Source organism: Euleptes europaea, chromosome 12 (genome assembly GCF_029931775.1).
Source record: "Euleptes europaea isolate rEulEur1 chromosome 12, rEulEur1.hap1, whole genome shotgun sequence".
Classification (NCBI taxonomy): domain Eukaryota; kingdom Metazoa; phylum Chordata; class Lepidosauria; order Squamata; family Sphaerodactylidae; genus Euleptes; species Euleptes europaea.
The window spans coordinates 32,922,829-32,941,921 of record NC_079323.1 but is presented as its reverse complement, the minus strand read 5'-3'; the positions used below and the strand labels follow the sequence as shown (position 1 = coordinate 32,941,921).

Sequence of the window (19,093 nt, the reverse complement as noted above, 5' to 3'; positions counted from 1 at the left end):
TGGAAACCCAACAATAGGGCATAGATAGGGTTGCCAGGTCCCTCTTTGCCACTGGCAGGAGGTTTTTGGGGCAGAGCCTGAGGAAGGAAGTGCTTGGTGAGGGGCTTCAATGCCATAGAGTCCAATTGCCAAATCAGCCACTTTCTCCAGGTGAACTGATCTCTATCAGCTGGAGATCAGTTGTAACAGCAGGAGATCTCCAGCTAGTACCTGGAGGTTGGCAACCTTAACAATAGGGCATAGAGGCCAAGGCCTTCCCCTGATGTTGACTCCTGGCACTGGAATGTAGACTGTACTTCCTCTGAATGTGGAGGATCCCTTTAGTCTCCATAGCTAGTAGCCACTGATTGGCCTATCCTCCATGAATCTTTCTAATCCTATTTTAAAGTGGTCTATGCCTGTGGCCATCACTACATCCTCTGGCAGCAAAGATGTGTAAAGAAATATTTTCTTTTGTCCATCTTGAATCTGCTGCCCAACGACTTCATTGGATGCCCTCAAGATCTAGTTTTTTCGGAGGGGGATAAAAAGCTCTATCTGTCCACTCTCTCTATCCCATGCATAACTCTATAAACCTCTATCATGTCTCCTCTTAGTCATCTCTTTTCTAAACTGAAAGGTCCCAGACTCTTCACCCTTTCCTCATAGGAAAGGCGCTCCAACTCCCTAATCATCTTGGTTGCCCTCTTCTGCACTTTTTCGAGCTCTGCAATGTCTAGGGTTGCCAGGTCCCTCTTCGCCACCAGTGGGAGGTTTTTGGGGCAGAGCCTGAGGAGGGCGGGGTTTGTGGAGGGGAGGGACTTCAATGCCATAGAGTCCAATTGCCAGAGCTGCCATTTTCTCTAGGTGAACTGATCTCTATCGGCTGGAGATCAGTTGTAATAGCAAGAGATCTCCAGCTAGTAGCTGGAGGTGGGCAACCCTAGCAAATTCCTTTTTAAGACATGATAACCAGAACTGCACATACTATTCCAAATGAGATCATACCATAGAGCAGGGGTCCTCAAACTAAGGCCCGCGGGCCGGATCCGGCCCATCAGGGTCCTGAACCCGGCCCCCTCCTCCCTCCGGAGCCGCCGCGCCCGTCCCTTCCCCAAATTAAGGCGGCCATTCACCGTATAAAGCGTCGGCGGCAGCAGCGGAGCGGCAACACCCATGCCGACCCGGGAGCCGCCACCGCCGCCTCTGCGCCTTCCCCGCCGCGGCTGCCCTGAAGAGCCGCCTCCGCCTTCCTTTCCCCAGCCGCACACGTGGCTCGGGGCCGGGAGGCGCTGCCTCGGACTGCAATGTGCCCCTCGCCACCACTGCTCCTCTTGCTGCAGCAGCTGCCGCAGCCCTGAAGGAGCCATGTCGGGCTGGAAGAAGAACACCCCTGTCTGCCTGCAAGCCGAGCAGGAGCGAGGCAAGCGGGCGAGCGAGCGCCGGGGCCCCCGTGCGGGGGGCTTGGGTGGCGGTGCCTCCGGGGAGGGGAGGGCTGAGAGACTGTCTCCCGCCGGCCTCCTCCCACGCCCTTCCCCCTTCCCCTCAGGTGGTCTTTGCCAAGCAGGGGGCCAGCCCAGCCCACCTCCCACTCCAGGAGGCGGGAAAGGAGGGCGTGCGGCGGCGGGGGGGAGTGTCTCTCAGCCCAGTGAAGGGGGGAGTGTCGGCCATGGAGAGGCACCTGGGGGAGGGGCGGCACGTCCTCCTGCCGCAAGTTAACTTTTCTTTGCCTGGGTGCCTGGCTGCCTTCCCGTTTTGGGGGGGGGGGCAGCCGGCCCCCAACAGTGTTTGAGGGACAGTGAACTGGCCCCCTGTTTAAAAAGTTTGAGGACCCCTACCATAGAGCCACACAGGGGCATTACAGTATTGGCAGTTGCATTTTCAGTCCCTTTCCTAATAATCCCCAGCACAGAGTTTACCTTTTTGCTGTGGGGCACTGGGTTGACATTTTAATTGAGCTATCCGCTATGACCTCAAGGTCTCTTTTCCTCTCAGCCTCAGCAAGTTCAGACCCCATTAGCACATATTTAAAGCTGGAATTTTTGTGTTCCAATCTGTTTCACCTTACACTTACCTACACTGAACTTCATTTGCCACACTGTGGCCCAGTTACCCAATTAGTGGAGATCCGCCTGGAGCTCTTAACAGTCAACCTTGGTTTTCACCATCCTGAATAATTTTGTGTCATCTGTAAACTGGGCCACTGCACTGCTCATCCCCAGTTCCAGATCATTTATGAACAAATTAAATAGCACCAGACCCTTGTGGGACCCTACTGCTTACTCCCCTCCATTGCAAGAACAGTCCATTTATTCCTACTCTCCACTTCCTGTCATTTAACCAATTTTTAATCCATAACAGGAAACATTCTTTTATCCCTCTGACTCCTAAGCTTACTCAGGAGTCTTTGATGAGGTACCTTGTCAAAAGCCTTTTGAAATCCCAAGTATATAATGTCTACTGGGTCACCATTATCTACATACTTGTTCACTTTCTTAAAAAACTCCCTTTGCAGAAGCCATGCTGATTTTCCCTCAGCAGCCTTTCTTCCTCTATGTACCTAATAATTTTATATTTGATTACAATTCCTACTAATTTACCTGGGACAGATATTAGGCTAACTGGCCTATAACTGATTCGCCTCTGGGCCCCCTTTTAAAAATCCTGAAACATTTGCCACTCTCCAGTCTTCTGGTTAGTACATCAACAAACTCACGATTGAGTCTCTGAACAACCCTGGAGTGTACTGAGATGGGAAAATGGCTAAGCCAGCCCTAAGCGACTCTGTGTTTGTTCACTAGTTGGAACTCTCCATGTATGCTGTATGCTAGCTGAATTGTAATTGCTATTACTGAGGTGAGCTTTACCTGGTAAGAAAGGAACGTTAATGAGCTGTTAGCAAAGAGACTGTTCATCACAGCAAGGCCATACCTAACAGCCTGGCAATCCCCGACAAGAAGCATCTGGGTAGTTCTCAGACTAGGGAAGGTTATCAGAAACATAGAACGAAGCTAATGAAATATTGCTTGAAAAGCTGACGTATGTAATCCTGCTATGCACGCAGGTTCAAAAAGCACAAGGGGGGGGGGCTTGTTAGAGCACAGACAGTTCGGGATTGCCTGCTGGCATGGTGCATGACAACCCTTTGTTCAAGCAAATAATTTTTTAAAAGTCTCTTACCCCGCTGTCTCATTATTTGGAATGTAAGCTAGACAACGGACCGTCAGGATTTTCACGACAGTATGCCATCAGCACCTGGTTTTGAATTTCCCCAACAGGTCTAGAAGTTCATCTCTTGTCACGTCAGGGTATGAGCTTCCGTGAGCCACAACTCACTTCTTCAGATACCGCTTCTTCAGTACCTGAAGTATCTTCTTCAGAATCTGAAGTATCTTGAAGAAGTGAGCTGTGGCTCACGGAAGCTCATACCCTGCCAGAAATTTTGTTAGTCTTTAAAGTGCTACTTTAAAGACCGCCAAAAAAACCCCAAATCATTGGGTTATAGATCAAATCAAGCCTGAACTGACCCTAGAAGCTAAAATGACTAAACTGAGGCTATCGTATTTTGGTCACATCATGAGATGACAAGTCACTGGAAAAGACAGTCATGCTAGGAAAAGTTGAGGGCAGCAGGAAAAGAGGAAGACCCAACAAGAGATGGATTGACTCAATAAAGGAAGCCACAGCCTTCAGTTTGCAAGATCTGAGCAAGGCTGTCAAAGAGGACATTTTGGAGGACTTTCATTCATAATTCACAGTGGGTAGCCGTGTTAGTCTGTCTGCAGTAGTAGAAAAGAGCAAGAGTCCAGTAGCACCTTAAAGACTAACAAAAATATTTTCTGGCAGGGTATGAGCTTTTGTGAGCCACAGCTCACTTCTTCAGATACCAAGAAGTGAGCTGTGGCTCATGAAAGCTCATACCCTGCCAGAAAATATTTTTGTTAGTCTTTAAGGTGCTACTGGACTCTTGCTCTTGTCATTCATAGGGTCACCATGAGTCGGAAGCGACTTGACGGCACTTCACACACACACACACACAAAGTGCTACTGGACTCTTGCTTTTTTTTTTTTTTTAAATAAAGTTTTGATTGTTTTCTCATTTCATACATCATAAATCAGTTTTCATTAATGCTTTAACAACATAAAGTAGAATCTATAAAAATTTCTAGTCTATCAAAATCTCTAGTCTAAAAAAGAAAAGTTGACTTCCCCTACATTCTCCTGTCCAAAATTAAATTGTACATACTTTTGCTAACAGTATAATCCCCCTCTACTTAGTGACTTTACACGAATCTTATTTTATCTAGTTAATATTCATGTAATCATCCTAACTCTCTTGCTTTTTTCTACGAATAAACTTGCGCGTGGCTCTTGCGGCTCCCACACCTTCCCACACCCCCTCCCACTCCCTACGCGCCTGAACTCCAAACTCGACGTGTTGCGTAACTGACGCTGTCTACATTCGCGCAAGGAAGCTTCCTGCTTCTTTCCCCCTTAAGTTCTGCTGGGAGTTGTAGTCCGGGCGTGTTCCGTCGGCCGCGACCACGGTCGGCTGCAGAACTACATTTCCCAAGAAGCCACGCCGGGGCCTCCCCGCGCCCGGCCAGCAACCGCTCGGGGAGAGAGGGCGCTTTGCAGACAGACCGCGCGCCGCCGGCCAGCGGATCCCGCGATGGCGCGTCTGCTGCGCGGGGTTTGCGCGCTGGGCGCCCGAAGGATGGCGCCGGGATCCGAGCTGCGCCGCGGCCGGGGTTTCTCCTCCGGCGGTTGGCGGCCGTTGGCGCTGGCCTGGGCTGCTGGCGCGGCGGCGGCGGCGGCGGGGCTGGCCGGGCTGGGGCTGGCCCGGCGGGCGGAGATGGCGCGCCGGCAGCCCCGGGAGGAGGCGGGCGGCGGCGGCGGCGGGGAGGACGAGCTGGCGCGCCGCTTCGAGTGCTTCATGGCCCCGCCGGTGAGCGGGATGCGCGAGCTGCGGAGCCGGCGCGGGGAGATGCGCAGCCGCGTGGAGATGGTCGTCATGGAGACGCAGGGCCAGGTGTGCCGCGCCTTGGCCCAGCTCGACCGCGGCGCCTCCTTCACCGTCGACCGCTGGGAGAGGAAGGAAGGTGACCGGCTCGCCCGCCCGCCCTCTTGCACTCCGGAGTAACTAATCTGGAGCAGCCACCAAGGCCATTGATGCACGGGAGGTTTTACCTTGGCTTGGCCACTCTTTGGCCATTTATTCATGGGAGGTTTTGCCTTGGATTTGCCACTCTCTAGAGCAGTGGTTCCCAACCTTTTTTTGACCAGGGACCACTAGGACTTTTTTGTTCGGTGCAGGGACCCCAAGGTTCCAAATAAAAATTCCGGGAATTTGAAAATAAACTTTAATCATAACTGTTAGTTAAACATTAAACTTAGAATAATATTTAAACATATATTTTTATAATAGAAAACTTTTAATTGAAAATATTAACTTATTATGGGTTTATAACTTTGTCTCGCGGACCTTAATTTAGTTCTCGCGGACCCCAGGGGGTCCATGGACCCCTGGTTGGGAACCAGTGCTCTAGAGGCACATTTCCCCCATCCGAATTCCCAAAACTCTGCCTGGAGGCTTATTGTTGAGTTTCGAGAATATGAATGGGGGGAAAGTGCATCTAAAGAGTGGCCACTCCAAGGCAAAACCTTCCATGAATAAATGGCCTCTGTGTGTGTGTGAAGTGCCGTCAAGTCGCTTCCGACTCGTGGCGACCCTATGAATGAAAGTCCTCCAAAATGTCCGGTCTTCGACAGCCTTGCTCATATCTTGCAAACTGAAGGCTGTGGTTGGTTCTTGTAGGTTATCCGGGCTGTGTGACCGTGGTCTTGGTGTTTTCTTTCCTGACGTTTCGCCAGCAGCTGTGGCCGGCATCTTCAGAGGAGTAACACTGAAGGACAGTGTCTCTCAGTGTCAATGATTAGCACATTACCTTTGATACTTTTTGCAGGACAATGATTCAGCTCAACCCAACCCCCTTCTGACTCTTACTACTCTTCCTACACACTTGACACTGAGAGAAACTGTCCTTCAGTGTTACTCCTCTGAAGATGCCTGCCACAGCTGCTGAAAGAAAATACCAAGACCACGGTCACACAGCCCGGATAACCTACAAGAACCAATGAACTCTGGCCGTGAAAGCCTTCGACAATATTTTGAAGGCTGTGGCTTCCTTTATTGAGCCAATCCATCTCTTGTTGGGTCTGCCTCTTTTCTGCTGCCCTCAACTTTTCCTAGCATGGCTGTCTTTTCCAGTGACTCTTGTCGTCTCGTGACGTGACCAAAATACGACAGCCTCAATTTAGTCATTTTAGCTTCTAGGGTCAGTTCAGGCTTGATTTGATCTATAACCCACTGGTTTGTTTTTTTGGCAGTCCATGGAATCCGTAACACTCTCTTCCAACACCACATTTCAAAGGAATCTATTTTCTTCCTATCAGCTTTCTTCACTGTCCAGCTTTCACACCCATACATAGTAATAGGGAATACGATGGCATGAATTAATCTAGTCTTGGTGCCACTCTTGAGATGCACATTTTCCCCATCCAAATTCTTATAACTCAACAATAAGCCCCCATGCAGAATTCTGAGAATTCGGATTGGGGAAATGTGCATCTAAAGAGTGGCAAAGCCAAGGTAAAACCTCCCTTGCATAAATGGCCCATGCATAAATGGCTATACTCAGGGGCTGGATTCAAGTAGTCTTGTCACCTGGTTTGGTGTTTAACAATTAATAATCAAACCTGCCTCAAACACTGTAGCATGGGGAGTTCGTCATTCAGATGCCTTAAGTAAATGCTTGCAAGTCAGCCCCACTGATTTCCATGGGGCTTACTTTGAGGTCAACGTATGGAGGATTGAAGCCACAGGGTATTTTTTTAAAAAATATTAAGTTTTAGGAATTACATAGCCCATCTGTCATAACAAAGCTATAAATTGCCAACCTGTATTGCAATTCCTTCTTTGCTCACAAATAAATGCTGAGTGGGTCAAAGTGGTTTTATGATGGGGCAAGGGTGTTAAAGGAGTCTGTGTGTAATCTGCAGTGAATAACCCTATATAAAATATTCCTGGTTATGCATTTATGTAGCTGGGAGAGCTGATGCTGTGTGGCTGTCCCATGTTATAGCTGCTACAGTCATGAGAAGAAAGGTATTTCAGACTGTGGATTAGTTAACATCCTATAGTTGTCCAGTTATGTGAACAATTTATGTGGGTATAGCAGCTTTGATATCACCCGTTTTGGTTATGGGAGAATGAATTCATATGAATTGTGACCACTGAGGCAAGATGCATTAGTTATTATGGAGTACAAGAATGTTGGCTGTGGGTGATGAAAAATCTCAAAGATAAGGAGATCACAGGTTTAGGGGAGATTTACAATAACACTGATGTAGTACCCTGACCTGGATGGCCCAGGCTAGCCTGATCTCGTCAGATCTCAGAAGCTAAGCAGGGTCAGCCCTGGTTAGTATTTGGATGGGAGACCACCAAGGAAGTCCATGGTTGCTGTGCAGAGGAAGGCACTGGCAAACTACCTCTGATAGTCTCTTGCCATGAAAACCCCCAAAAGGGGTCGCCATAAGTCGGCTGCGACTTGACCGCACTTTACACACACACAAAGTACCTTTCTAGTGTATGAGATCTCTGGGTGGGATCATGGTTGGATGGTTAGATGGCTTGATTCTTATGAGGCAGAATCACTCTCCCATTGGCCTGTGTGCTCATGGAGCATTTCCATGAGACTTTGTGCTCACACAGGTATGACGGAGGTGCTTTTGATTTAATGTTGCTTGACAGTAATACAGAAAACTATTAACACTGTAAAGCAAAATACCCCCGGGGTAGCAAATGAACAAAGGGGGAATAGGATGCTTTGTCCAATGGAGGTGTATTCAAATTTTTACTGAGCATTGTACATTATTGAATGGTATCTGGCAACTGTCTGCGTCAAATGGATATGTAGTACAAAATGAAATCTTTCGCTTTTTAAAATACATAACTAACATTAGGATACCAAAACTATGAGTAAACATCAGCTACTACCACTTTGGTTCGTTGAGGCCATAAGTGTTGTCAATTAACATTTCTATGCATCTCCTAGTTAACTACATTGTGAACAAACCATAGGAATATGGGTAGTATGAAGGTCAAGAATACATGAATTGAGACAGTTTTTATAAGCAACATTCTTAAATGGCTTTACATTGCTTATTTGGGTGATTTTGTCGGTAGGCATTTCTTAATGTGTAATTGAGACATGTGCCCCGACCTGGATGGCCCAGACTAGCCTGATCTCATCAAATCTCAGAAACTAAGCAGAGTCAGCCCTGGTTAGTACTTGTATGGGAGACCACCAAGGAATACTAGGAAATGTCAAACCCTCTCTATTAGTCTCTTGCCTTGAAAACCCCATTGGATTGCCATAAATTGGCTGCGACTTAATGGCACTTTACCCACACAATTGAGACATGTACTTCATTCAGGGTGTGTGAGGTTGGGAGAATAAGAAAGGAGGGGCCAACTTTCATGTTTTATCTAATCTTAACAAATGTCACAAAGCCCCACATCTTTAAAAAACTGATAAGGAGGGGTTTTTTTGGTCATATATTAATTATGAGTGAAAGGTTTTAACATGTAAATATATTTTAACAAACAGTTATGGATAGGCTAATAATCAAATCCTTACTCCTCATTCCACTGCAATGCTACCAGATGGCAGGGGTTTGTTTTGAAGGCAAAGGGTTATATCTTTACAAGCAGGTAGTCATTTGAATAGTATAAGCTGGTTCATTAAAATTGGTTGACAGCACAAGGAAATGCTTGTTCTTGTATTGGATAGGTGGTGGAGGCATCAGCTGCGTTCTTCAGAATGGTGAAATCTTTGAGAAAGCTGGAGTCAACGTATCTGTAGTGTTTGGCCACCTTTCTGAAGAAGCCGCACAACAGATGAGAAGCAGGGGGAAAACACTGAAGGCCAAGGATGGTAAAGCATGTTTTTGTTTAAAAATGCTTGAATTAAGTCCTACTAAATGTATGTTTCAAAAGCAAGTGCCTAGACTTCCACTTTTTTCTGTATATGTTTTCTGTGTGGAGAGTTTTGCATTGTTTTAAAGAATTTATGCTTTTGGAAAAATTATTTCTGCTTCTCATTCTTGGTGTATACATGCAGCAGTATGAGGTGAACTGTGTACCACTTCCTAGTGCATGCGATGGGTACCATTTTAAAATGATATCCTCATGTGAAGAACCAGTACATCAGGGTTCTCCCAGCCTTCTCCCTCCATTCAGATTTGTTCTTCGTGTAGGAAACGCTTAAAAAATATGAGCTCCCCATTGTTGGCCTGGTCCATTCTGCCATTGCGGAACAGATTCCACCTCATTCTAACTTCAGTTTGTAGTATATGTAAACCAGACATTCTACTGCTTTCGAAACTTGGGATTTTTTGGACAGTTCCCTCTGAGATAGCTCAGGCCAGGTAGAGAGTTTATATCTTCCAGTCACACAGTGAAATAAGTCTTAAACGCCTGAAAACATGGTAGTGGCAGTAGTTCAGCTTTGGCTGTATGATTACACCTGCCACAATATGAGCATATCAACTTTTATCCTGTGCTGGTGAAGACATTGTTCCCAGTTCTATGGACAACTAGCTGTTTCCTGTTGCTACCACCAAAAATGCAATATGTTGTCATGTGCTCTTTGAACACCAATGCTTCGCTTACTGTTACTACTTACTGTTACTAAAAAGAAGAGGTATAATCCAAAATTCTTGTGTTCTTGAGCCCAGTTTTCTTTTTTGTATGTCAGTACCTTTACATACCCATATCGGAAATTGCTTTAGGTCAAATCTTTATGAAATGTGTTTGTTTGGTATTAAATAAACCAGTCTCACATTAATGGGTAATACCAGGAAAATGAAGTTACTTGAAAAAATTTCCTCGAGATGTTTCCTAGATGTTAATGAATTATGAATAATGGGAGTGACAGTAATTTGGAAACTGAATTTTTACAAAGTATTTCTCTGTTTTTTTTAATGCATAGGAAAAACCCAAATATCACATTAATTCCTAATCAAATTATATGTAATACAGGACCAGTATTGTCTGTATGTGCCATAGCTTAATTCCAGTCTTCTATGGCAGTAAAGCTTTTAGCTTTCAGAAGGTAAGTCAGTCTGACCATTCAGTAATAACCTTTACATGTTGTCCAGCCATTCTCGTGTATTTGGAGAAGATTCCAACCCCCCCCCCCAATAATGAGCAAAAATAATAATACATGCATATTCGTATAATAAAAATTCTCTGTTTTTACTTGGAATTTTTCTTACATAATTCAGAAGAAACTTCTCTGGGGAAAGGATTTATATGTTAATTGTGTTTTAAAGAGATAGATTCTATGCATTGCTTATGGGATGAAACCAGAACAGCAGCTAGAAAACTTTTAGCATTAAAATATGCCGTATAATATTTATGTTGTTGTCTATCCTCTTTGTTTGTGTTGCTGTCTAGGAAAACTGCCTTTTTGTGCCATGGGGGTAAGCTCCGTTATTCACCCAAAGAATCCTTATGTTCCCACTATACACTTCAACTACAGATACTTTGAAATTGAGGAGGCGGATGGTAAGATCTGTGATAATCTAGAATGAATGTAAAGAATGATGAAGGCCAACTTTAGAGAGACCTTGTACTGTATCAGGGGCTTAGGAATCCCCTTAAAATTATTTTCAGAGCCATACTAAAAACTTTCATATAGTATTGAATTAGATGAATTGTTTGTGAATCTTTGGAATGGATGTTTTGCTCTCATACTTCAGAAATCTGGGAGAGGCTAAGATGCCATTTGGAGAGGCAATAGGAGGAACCAAACAGCTGTAAAGTATCTTAAGGAAAATTGAGGAAACATCAGTTAGGAACAGGGCTATGGTTGTTAAAATACAAAACCTGAAGGCTGGAAGATGAGTCTGTTTCCTGAATTTTGAGGCTGACTCCTAGAGCCAAAGATAATTTGTCAAGGCCTGCTCTAACCAATAAGAGCACAGCTGAAGCAGCAAACCTGTTATGAGGGAAAGGAAGGAGGAGAAAATCAGGATCAAACAAACCACTTGAAGGTTTTGTTTTATCACCATTCTTTAATATCGTTTAACATTATTATTGTGGTTATCAAGTATCGTATAGTGGATTTTGTGGATTTTTTTCTTTATTAAAATGGCCTATGTCTTTATTTTCTATTTCTTTTGTAATTAATAATTTTAAAAAACCCACAATCAGTTTAGTACCTGGGTGAACAAAACTCGGCACCTGAAATTGAGACAGTCAGGCAGATCACTTCTCATAAGCGGAAAGCCATTACAGAGAGGCACTGCCTTCTTTCTCGTAGCCCCCCACCTTACTTCTGCAGGCCATGACCCGCATAGGCCTTAGCAGATGACTGACCTTGTCTGACACTTTTCACATATGAAAAATGACTTAAATATTTCTGAGCATTTTTCTGTGCAGCTGTCTTCTTGATTTATCCGAACTATTGTGGGAAATGTTGTGGTCCTTTACTGCCTGGTTTTCCTTGGTCTTGTATAATATATTACGTGCATACGCCAGAAAATGCGGGACCTAGAGACCAGCCTGGCAACCTTCCTTTTGTTTGTTTGATTTTGCCGGCATGTTTTTTTTTAGTCTTGCTTTATCCAGACTTTAAGCATGTCGAAGGCTACAAATTAAAGTAGGGGTATTATATAAGCAGTCTTCTCCTACTGCCTATGCCCTCCAGAGATCCATAATATGTATTGGCGAGTCTATGTAAAGTGGGTAATTTAATTATTATAGTTGTTAAAAATGCATATCGTGATTCTGAAATTGGTAGAGTAAACATGAAAAAGCAATGGGTTCAAAGGTGAAATATATGGCAGTGTTTTTTTTTCTGTAGGTTCAAAACAGTGGTGGTTTGGTGGTGGAACAGACCTTACTCCGACTTACTTGAATGAAGAAGATGCTGTTCATTTTCATAAAACCCTGAAGGAAGCCTGTGATCAGCACAATCCGGAATTCTACCCTAAATTTAAGAAATGGTATGTAAGTAGCTTTGCTCTCCCCCCCGCCCCAGATGTTGTTATAAAGCATCATGGGCAGTATCCTTTAATTTTTAAGTCTGTTTTGACTTTTTCCCATAAACCGGTTGCCTTTTCTGAATAAGTGAGGACTACAGAACTAATTTTCCTGTGGAAGATTTCCATGACCATCAGCTATTCTCTACCTGAACCAGTGAAGAAATCTGCCTTCTTTAGAAAGTTTTTCATTTTATTTCTTAAGTATGCCACTTTTGGTTTAGGTTATTCTAAATTAGGCTTCTAGTGCTCAAACCCTGTATTACCATCTTGGAGAGGAATGCATGTTATATCATCCCCCCCCAAAAAAAGAAAGGAGCAGGAATCCTATTTTCTACTGCCCAGGACAGCTGGAAAGTACTCATCGCCTTGCCTGGCACTGCTTAGCTGCTTTTGACCCAGCTTATTCTCTCAGTACTGTTCATTTCTCATTCACTATGGAAGCAGCTACTCTCCCAAGCCAGTGTGTGAGTTCTCCTGCCAGCTTGTGAGAAGCTGGTCATTAAGAACAGTTTCTGTTATTGAGAGGCAGCCAAGTTAGTCTGTAGCAAATCATCTGCTAAATGGGGTCTGGTCCACAAAATCTTGTGCTGAAGCAAAAATGCAATGGTTTGGATGAAGTAGGGTTGCCAACTTCCAGGTGGTGGCTGGAGATCTGCTATTACAACTGATCTCCAGGCAATTGGCTGCTTTGGCAATTGGACTCTATAGCATTGAAGTCCCTCTCCTTTCCAAACCTTGCCCTTCTCAGACTCCACTCCTAAAATCTCCAGGTATTTCCCAGCCTGGAGCTGGCAACCCTAGGGTGAAGGTTTATTTAATTCTCAAGCCTGACATGGCTGGACCCAGATAATTGAGGTATGGCAGCTGTTGATTTTTGGAAGACTGTGTTCCTAAAGTGTTTGATCTGTAACAAAGCTTATCATTATCTATCGTACTGTTATATTTTAGATAAAATTCTTAATCTCTAGAGAGGAGCAACTTTCCTTGTAGTAGAAACTTATGCTATTGAACAGCTAAAGCTTATACTGAGAAATATATTTAAATCTTTATTTCTCAGCTTGTTCCTTATATATACCCACCGTGACTGAACACATGAAGCTGCCTTGGTCCATCAAAGTCAGTATTGTCTACTCTGACCAGCAGCGGCTCTCCAGGATCTCGGGCAGAGGTCTTTCACATCACCTACTTGCCGTGTCCCTTTAACTGGAGGTGCCGGGGGTTGAACCTGGGAACTTCTGCATGCCAAGCAGATGCTCGACCACCAAGCCATGGCCCTTCCCATCTGAATGGTTTTAGTTCATATTCAGCTAATAAAACTGAAAACCCTCTATGTGTAGTTTCTGTGCTGAAATTGAACGAAGCAAGAGGGTTGTGATTATTTCACCACCCACAAAGGAGGTGAAGGTTATGGTCGGCGTACTTAAAGGCTGGTTTTGGAGTACATAGCAATGCATTTCAGCAAAGGCTTACTGCCAATACAGTTCTTTTTGGGGACTTGTTTGTGACTCTTACCAAAGGAGAAAATATCTGCTGCTTGATTGTCTGTTCACATTTCACTAGCTCAATGTATGCTGTTATATTTATTATATTTATTTGGGAAATGTATGGTTTGAGGATTCTTGTGTACTGTCTATGCTATAGTTCCGAGAATAGGCCAATAAAGGTCGATTGATTGATTGTATGTTGTTGGGATTTTATATTTGCGTGCTGTCCTTGACGTGCTTGTCGGTTCCAGGTGCGACGACTACTTCTACATCAAGCACCGCGGGGAACGAAGAGGGATCGGGGGCATATTTTTTGACGATCTGGACTGGCCCTCGCAAGAGGAAGCCTTTCAGTTTGTTCAGAGCTGTGCCAAAGCCGTCGTGCCTTGCTATGCTCCCATCGTCAAGAAGCACTGTCACGACCCATTCACTCCAGAGGAGAAATTGTGGCAACAGATTCGTAGAGGGAGGTATGTGATGGATGACCTTGTGGGCTGACCAGGAAAAAATGGTGCCCGGCCCCTCAGTTAATGTATCCATTGAGGTTTCTAATGCACCTAGAATCATAGAGGTGGAAATGACCTCCAGGGTCATCTAGTCCAACCCCCTGCAAAATGCAGGAAACTCACAACTACCTTCCCCTAACCCCCAGTGACCCCCTACTCCATGCCCAGAAGATGGCCAAGATGCCCTCCCTCCTGTGAACTGCCCAAGGTCACAGAATCAGCATTGCTGACTGATGGCCATCTAGCCTCTTCCTAAAAACCTCCAGGGAAGGATATCTTTCAGCTCTGCTGTTAGTCAGACATAATGTAATTTATTGGAAGGGGTGAAGAAACATTTTAGTTAAGGGGGCATCCACTCAAAGCTCACTAGAGTCAAGTATGGCGTAGCAGTTAGAGTGTCTCACAGGATATCTGAAAGACCCCAAGGTCTTTCAGCCATGGAAGCTTGCTTGGGCCCATCATACACTCTCAGCTTAACCTACTGCACAGAGTTATTGTGAGGATAAAATGGAGAAGGGAAGAATGTTGTAAGCCGCTTTGTGTTCACATTGGAGAAAAATTGGGGCATAATGAAGTTAAATAAATAAATAGCGCACCAGTTGCTTGTTGCTGAAAATCCACTTGGGTAGCTGATTTCTTACACTGTTTGTGAGTCAATGTGTTAGCAAGTTCTGATTCTCTTTTAGAAGGTTGACTGTTCAGTAAATTACCAAGTTTATTTTCTTCCCTAGCACCATGGCCCATTGCTGATGTGAGCAGTTATTTTTTAGAAGGTGGAGTCTTATAGCAGAGCAATATTTTTTGCAAGATTAAGGCATTGTTCATGGGAAAAAAGCATGTCACTGTACTTTGCACCTCCTGATAAACTGTATCTTCTGGGATTAGTCTAGTTGTGGGAGCTCAGTTGATTCTGCTTTTCCTTGCTCTAAGATAAGGAGCTCTGGGCTAACCCCTCCTCTCTCTATCCCTGCCTTCACTGTGAATGGTCCTAAAGATAGTGTATGCTGTGAAGATCATAAAATTAAGTGTCATGCTTTGCAGCAGCTAAAAATGTCACTGTATCTCATAGTCTTCAGTTTTCTAATTAGAATGGATGCAAAGTATCATTGTAAAGCAGGAGCCAGCACAGGTTGGGAACTTGAAAGTCCAAATGGGCATACCTGGAAGCTTAAACTTCTGTTCCTTCTTTTCATTTCTTCCTACTTTGCATTCCCCCCCCCCATTATAAACTGCTCATTAATTAGTAAGTCTGTAGAGGGCAGATGTCTTTTCTTTTTTATCTGAACTCTTGATCCTCTGTGATATTGAGGAAATGGTTAATTCCCCACTTAACCTATTACTGCATAGGTTTCCCGTCGTATTAACAATGCTGGATTAAAGCATTTGTAAAAGTTAATATGGATTTTAACCACTTGCTGGGTTTGACCAAACATCTGCGGCTGATGAGTGTTTGTGACAGTTGCCGAAACCACACTTCCTCCATTGTTTGAATCTCTGACAGTCATGTCTCAAATTGTGGGTTCAATCTGAAAATGCTCCTTCCCATACCATCATTACTCATTCCTCCTCCTCTCACTTCACCCCATCTTTCTTTGAATGCTGTTGTAGTGACTGCAGTATAAATGTAGAATTCTGTGGGTCTCGTGTTGTCTGAGCCCCGAACTCATTCAATAGCCTTAGGCAAGCCAACTGATACTCACTCTCGGTTCCCCCATCTGCAGTAGGGGGGAAATACTGACCTAATTTGAAGGATGGATATCACAGACTGTGAAGTGAGCAGAAAATTAAAGTGAGACAAATGGTGGCAAATGTTATTATTTGTCTTCTGGCAAGAGAAGGAAGAACATACTGGGTGCTGTCCATATTTGATGGAAAGTTTAATGTTACCCAAAGAATGTGAAACTAAACCACAGGAGCTATTTTTAGCTCCATTCAACTGGCTGTCTTCTCAGTACTTTGTAAATGGCACCTATGCAGATTTGCAAAGGGAATTTTGTTTTTTAAGAACGCTTATTTCCTTTTTAATTAAAAAGGAAATATCTTGTACCCACTGAGAAGCTCTAATAGTTCTTCTACCATCATTTGGAACTTGGTGGCATACAGGAAGTATTTCAGTAAATCATCATTTGTTTCAATTAGAGTTAAGTACACCTGATTCCTCTGTATTGCATTCATATCTGTACAGATCGGTCCCGGTCATATTATGTGTGCATGATGCAATAGCCACAACAGCATGGCATGCTTTCTATGTAGAACAGATTAGGATGGGAACATGAGAAGTAAAACAACTGTAGCGGGTGTGGTTGTGCTAAATAGTAAGTTGATTAATGCAGGACAGGAGGTGCAGTGAACCTTCAGAATTTCTGGAAGTGGGGACCAAAGGATAGTCTAAGGATATAAAAGACAGGGGGAATGCTGGGAGAACTGCAGTTAGTGAAGGCCTCCTTTGTTGTGATGGTAAGCAGGAAAAGAGGCCTAGTTTAAATGGTAGGTTGTACCAAGAGAAAACAAAGCTGCTGTAATGTAGAGGGAGCCTTCTTTGGTTGGCTCTGGTGTAGAAATGAGAAAACCATGCCAAGGGCTTAAGATAATTGCCAGTCTGTTGTGTTTGGGCTTTAAGTGCATGCTTATTTGATAGCCCATTCATACTGTCTATTTGGTAATGTTCCTCCTCTGGCAAGATATCTGTTTATTCTTCATGTTGCTTCAAGGAGACAATGCTGAGCGTTCATTGTTGCCTAGATGCTGAAGTAGTTCCCAAACTGATGCCCTTTGTTTCTAAGCCAAGCACGAAGCTGGGGTTTGTTCCCTTTGCTCACAGTTGTTAAAATGATATGTAGGACTGTGGAAGATCCATTCCAAGCATGTAAATCCGGTATTGGGTAGCTCACAATTCTTTTTTCACATTTAAAGTGGGGAGACTTCAAAATGAGTGGGCCGTGTGTAGCGAAATCTCAAAAGCCAGAGAAGAGGCTGAATAGAATTTGAATGGTCAGGAGGAAGGACTTTGTAGCTCCATACCTTTGACCATTAGTAAAACTAGACTCAATTATGTGCAAACACAAAAGTTGGCATATGAATGATAGAAGTCAACTTTACTTTTGGATAGTGCTTTGGCTTCTGAGGCATAATGGCTCCCTAATGACATCCTCCTGTGACAGCATCTCTTTCTTGTCTTTTCTAACAGGTATGTCGAATTCAATCTGGTGTATGACAGAGGTACAAAATTTGGTCTTGCAACACCGGGATCTAGGATTGAAAGTATACTTATGTCGCTGCCACTCACTGCCAGGTAAGAGCATGATCACGCTTAGTCAAACTTACTAAGCATTCCTTGAGGGAAAGTTAACCAGATCTGTTCTTCTCTTTATTGTAAATAAGAGACCACTGCAGTAGGCTTAAAACTATCAGCCAGATCCAGCTCTGTTCTTGTTGTATCTAATGTTGTGCATTGAGGCTAGTTGCATAACATCCCTCTTTATGCTAAAGGGTGCTTTGAGCCAGTTCAGTGTGGCCCAGTCAGAGTGCACATCCTGTTAAACAACTCCAAGAGCCTACTTCTGCATTTGGACTTCTATTGCTGGATGGTGTTGCTGCCGTGCTTGTTAGATGTGGAGGCAGATGGCGGTAGCCTGCTGCCATGTTGTGTTAGCTGTGCTCCCTTGCTGAGCCTTCTATACACCTGACACTGCACCATTACTGGCTGCAGAGTTAGCCTGAATCTTCTCTGGTGTGACGCAGAGAGAGACGCAGGCATCTGGACCTCTTCGTTGACTCTGGCAGGAATGTTTACACTTATATCCCTTCTTTCATAGGCAGAATGTTACACTGGGGGATGGGAGTGAGCCCTGATCAAGCATAAGACTCCAGCTAAGGCTTGCTCTTCCCCTGCCTTTTTTCATGTTGAACTGTGGGGGTTACTGCACTTGTATTCCCAGCGATGTATTAAGAGTTTGAAAACGTTATAAAAAATACTGTTCGCACTTTGTTTGGCCCCTTTACCTGTGAAGACGTTTTCCAACCATTTATAAGCCGTGGTATCCAAAAACCCTTTTAAAGCTTTTCATAACCCTTTTCATAACATTTTCCAATTCTTAATACATCGCTGGGAATACAAAGTGTGGTAACCCCCTGTGTCATTCACAATAATAATGCACTTCCAATCCACTTTCATTGCACTTTCCTGATCATCTGCAAGTGGACTTTGCTGTTTCACGCAGTAAAATCCAGTTGCAAATTGCATTGAAAGTGGATTGAAAGTGTGCATTTATTCAGCGTACGTGAAAAGCACCTCTGGTTCATTTTGCTAGCCTACCATTTTGCTGTGCCAGAACAAAGGGATTTTGAAACTAGCCTAAACCACCCAACAGGCATAACTTGACTGTAGGATCTCTCTCTAAACTGTCTAAATGAATACTTATTTGTATAAAAGAAAGCAAAGAAAGAGGGATTTAATTGCAAAATAGATTGTTTTGGAATGTGAAATAGTAACAGAACATTAACACTAGTATGTTGTTATCAAAACCACACCTTCCCTGCTTGTTACATGGAAGTAGAGAGAGATAAATAGTTTATAGTGATACAAGATGGAGTGGGGGAAGACTAACGCCTGTATTGTTTTTTTTTCCTCCTCCCGCTCTTCCTGTATGCAGGTGGGAATATATGCACTCGCCTCCAGAGAATTCCAGGGAAGCAGAAATTGTAGAAGTTTTGCGTCAGCCCAAAGACTGGGTGCACTGACCAGCTGCCTGGGCTGTGTGTGGTCAACCATGAAAAAGGAGACAACCTCCTGCTGGCTGGCTTGGTCTTCAGACCGCCACTGTGCGGCAGTCAATCTTTGTCTACTCGTTCTCTTATCATGTGCCTTAGAAATCGCAAACGATCGCACATCAGTGTTCTTTTGAAAAGCTACTAGCTGCTCCAGTCAAAGTGTCTTTTGGAGGTTCACTGACATTTGTACTGGTGTGAAGCGCAGGGAACAAAAGGGCTCACCGAGGTGCACTCAAA

At 44.1% G+C, this 19,093-nt stretch overlaps 1 protein-coding gene across 1 annotated transcript; it reads left to right on the top strand.

Annotated features, from left to right (window-relative positions):
• Nucleotides 1-4,651: 4,651 nt before the first annotated feature.
• Nucleotides 4,652-18,865, top strand: CPOX (coproporphyrinogen oxidase). Its single transcript, XM_056858262.1, has 7 exons — nucleotides 4,652-5,081; nucleotides 8,838-8,981; nucleotides 10,505-10,615; nucleotides 11,916-12,057; nucleotides 13,832-14,050; nucleotides 17,274-17,378; nucleotides 18,739-18,865. The coding sequence occupies exons 1-7, from the start codon at nucleotides 4,652-4,654 to the stop codon at nucleotides 18,824-18,826; spliced, it is 1,239 nt and encodes a 412-aa protein (XP_056714240.1). The 3' UTR covers nucleotides 18,827-18,865.
• Nucleotides 18,866-19,093: the final 228 nt, after the last annotated feature.

Excerpts from the sequence above, each read along its gene's own strand:
- CPOX (XM_056858262.1), top strand. The coding sequence starts at position 4,652 with ATGGCGCGTCTGCTGCGCGGGGTTTGCGCGCTGGGCGCCCGAAGGATG. Across the intron at positions 8,982-10,504 it reads AACACTGAAGGCCAAGGATG|GAAAACTGCCTTTTTGTGCC; the intron begins GTAAAGCATGTT and ends GTTGCTGTCTAG. Across the intron at positions 10,616-11,915 it reads TGAAATTGAGGAGGCGGATG|GTTCAAAACAGTGGTGGTTT; the intron begins GTAAGATCTGTG and ends TTTTTTCTGTAG.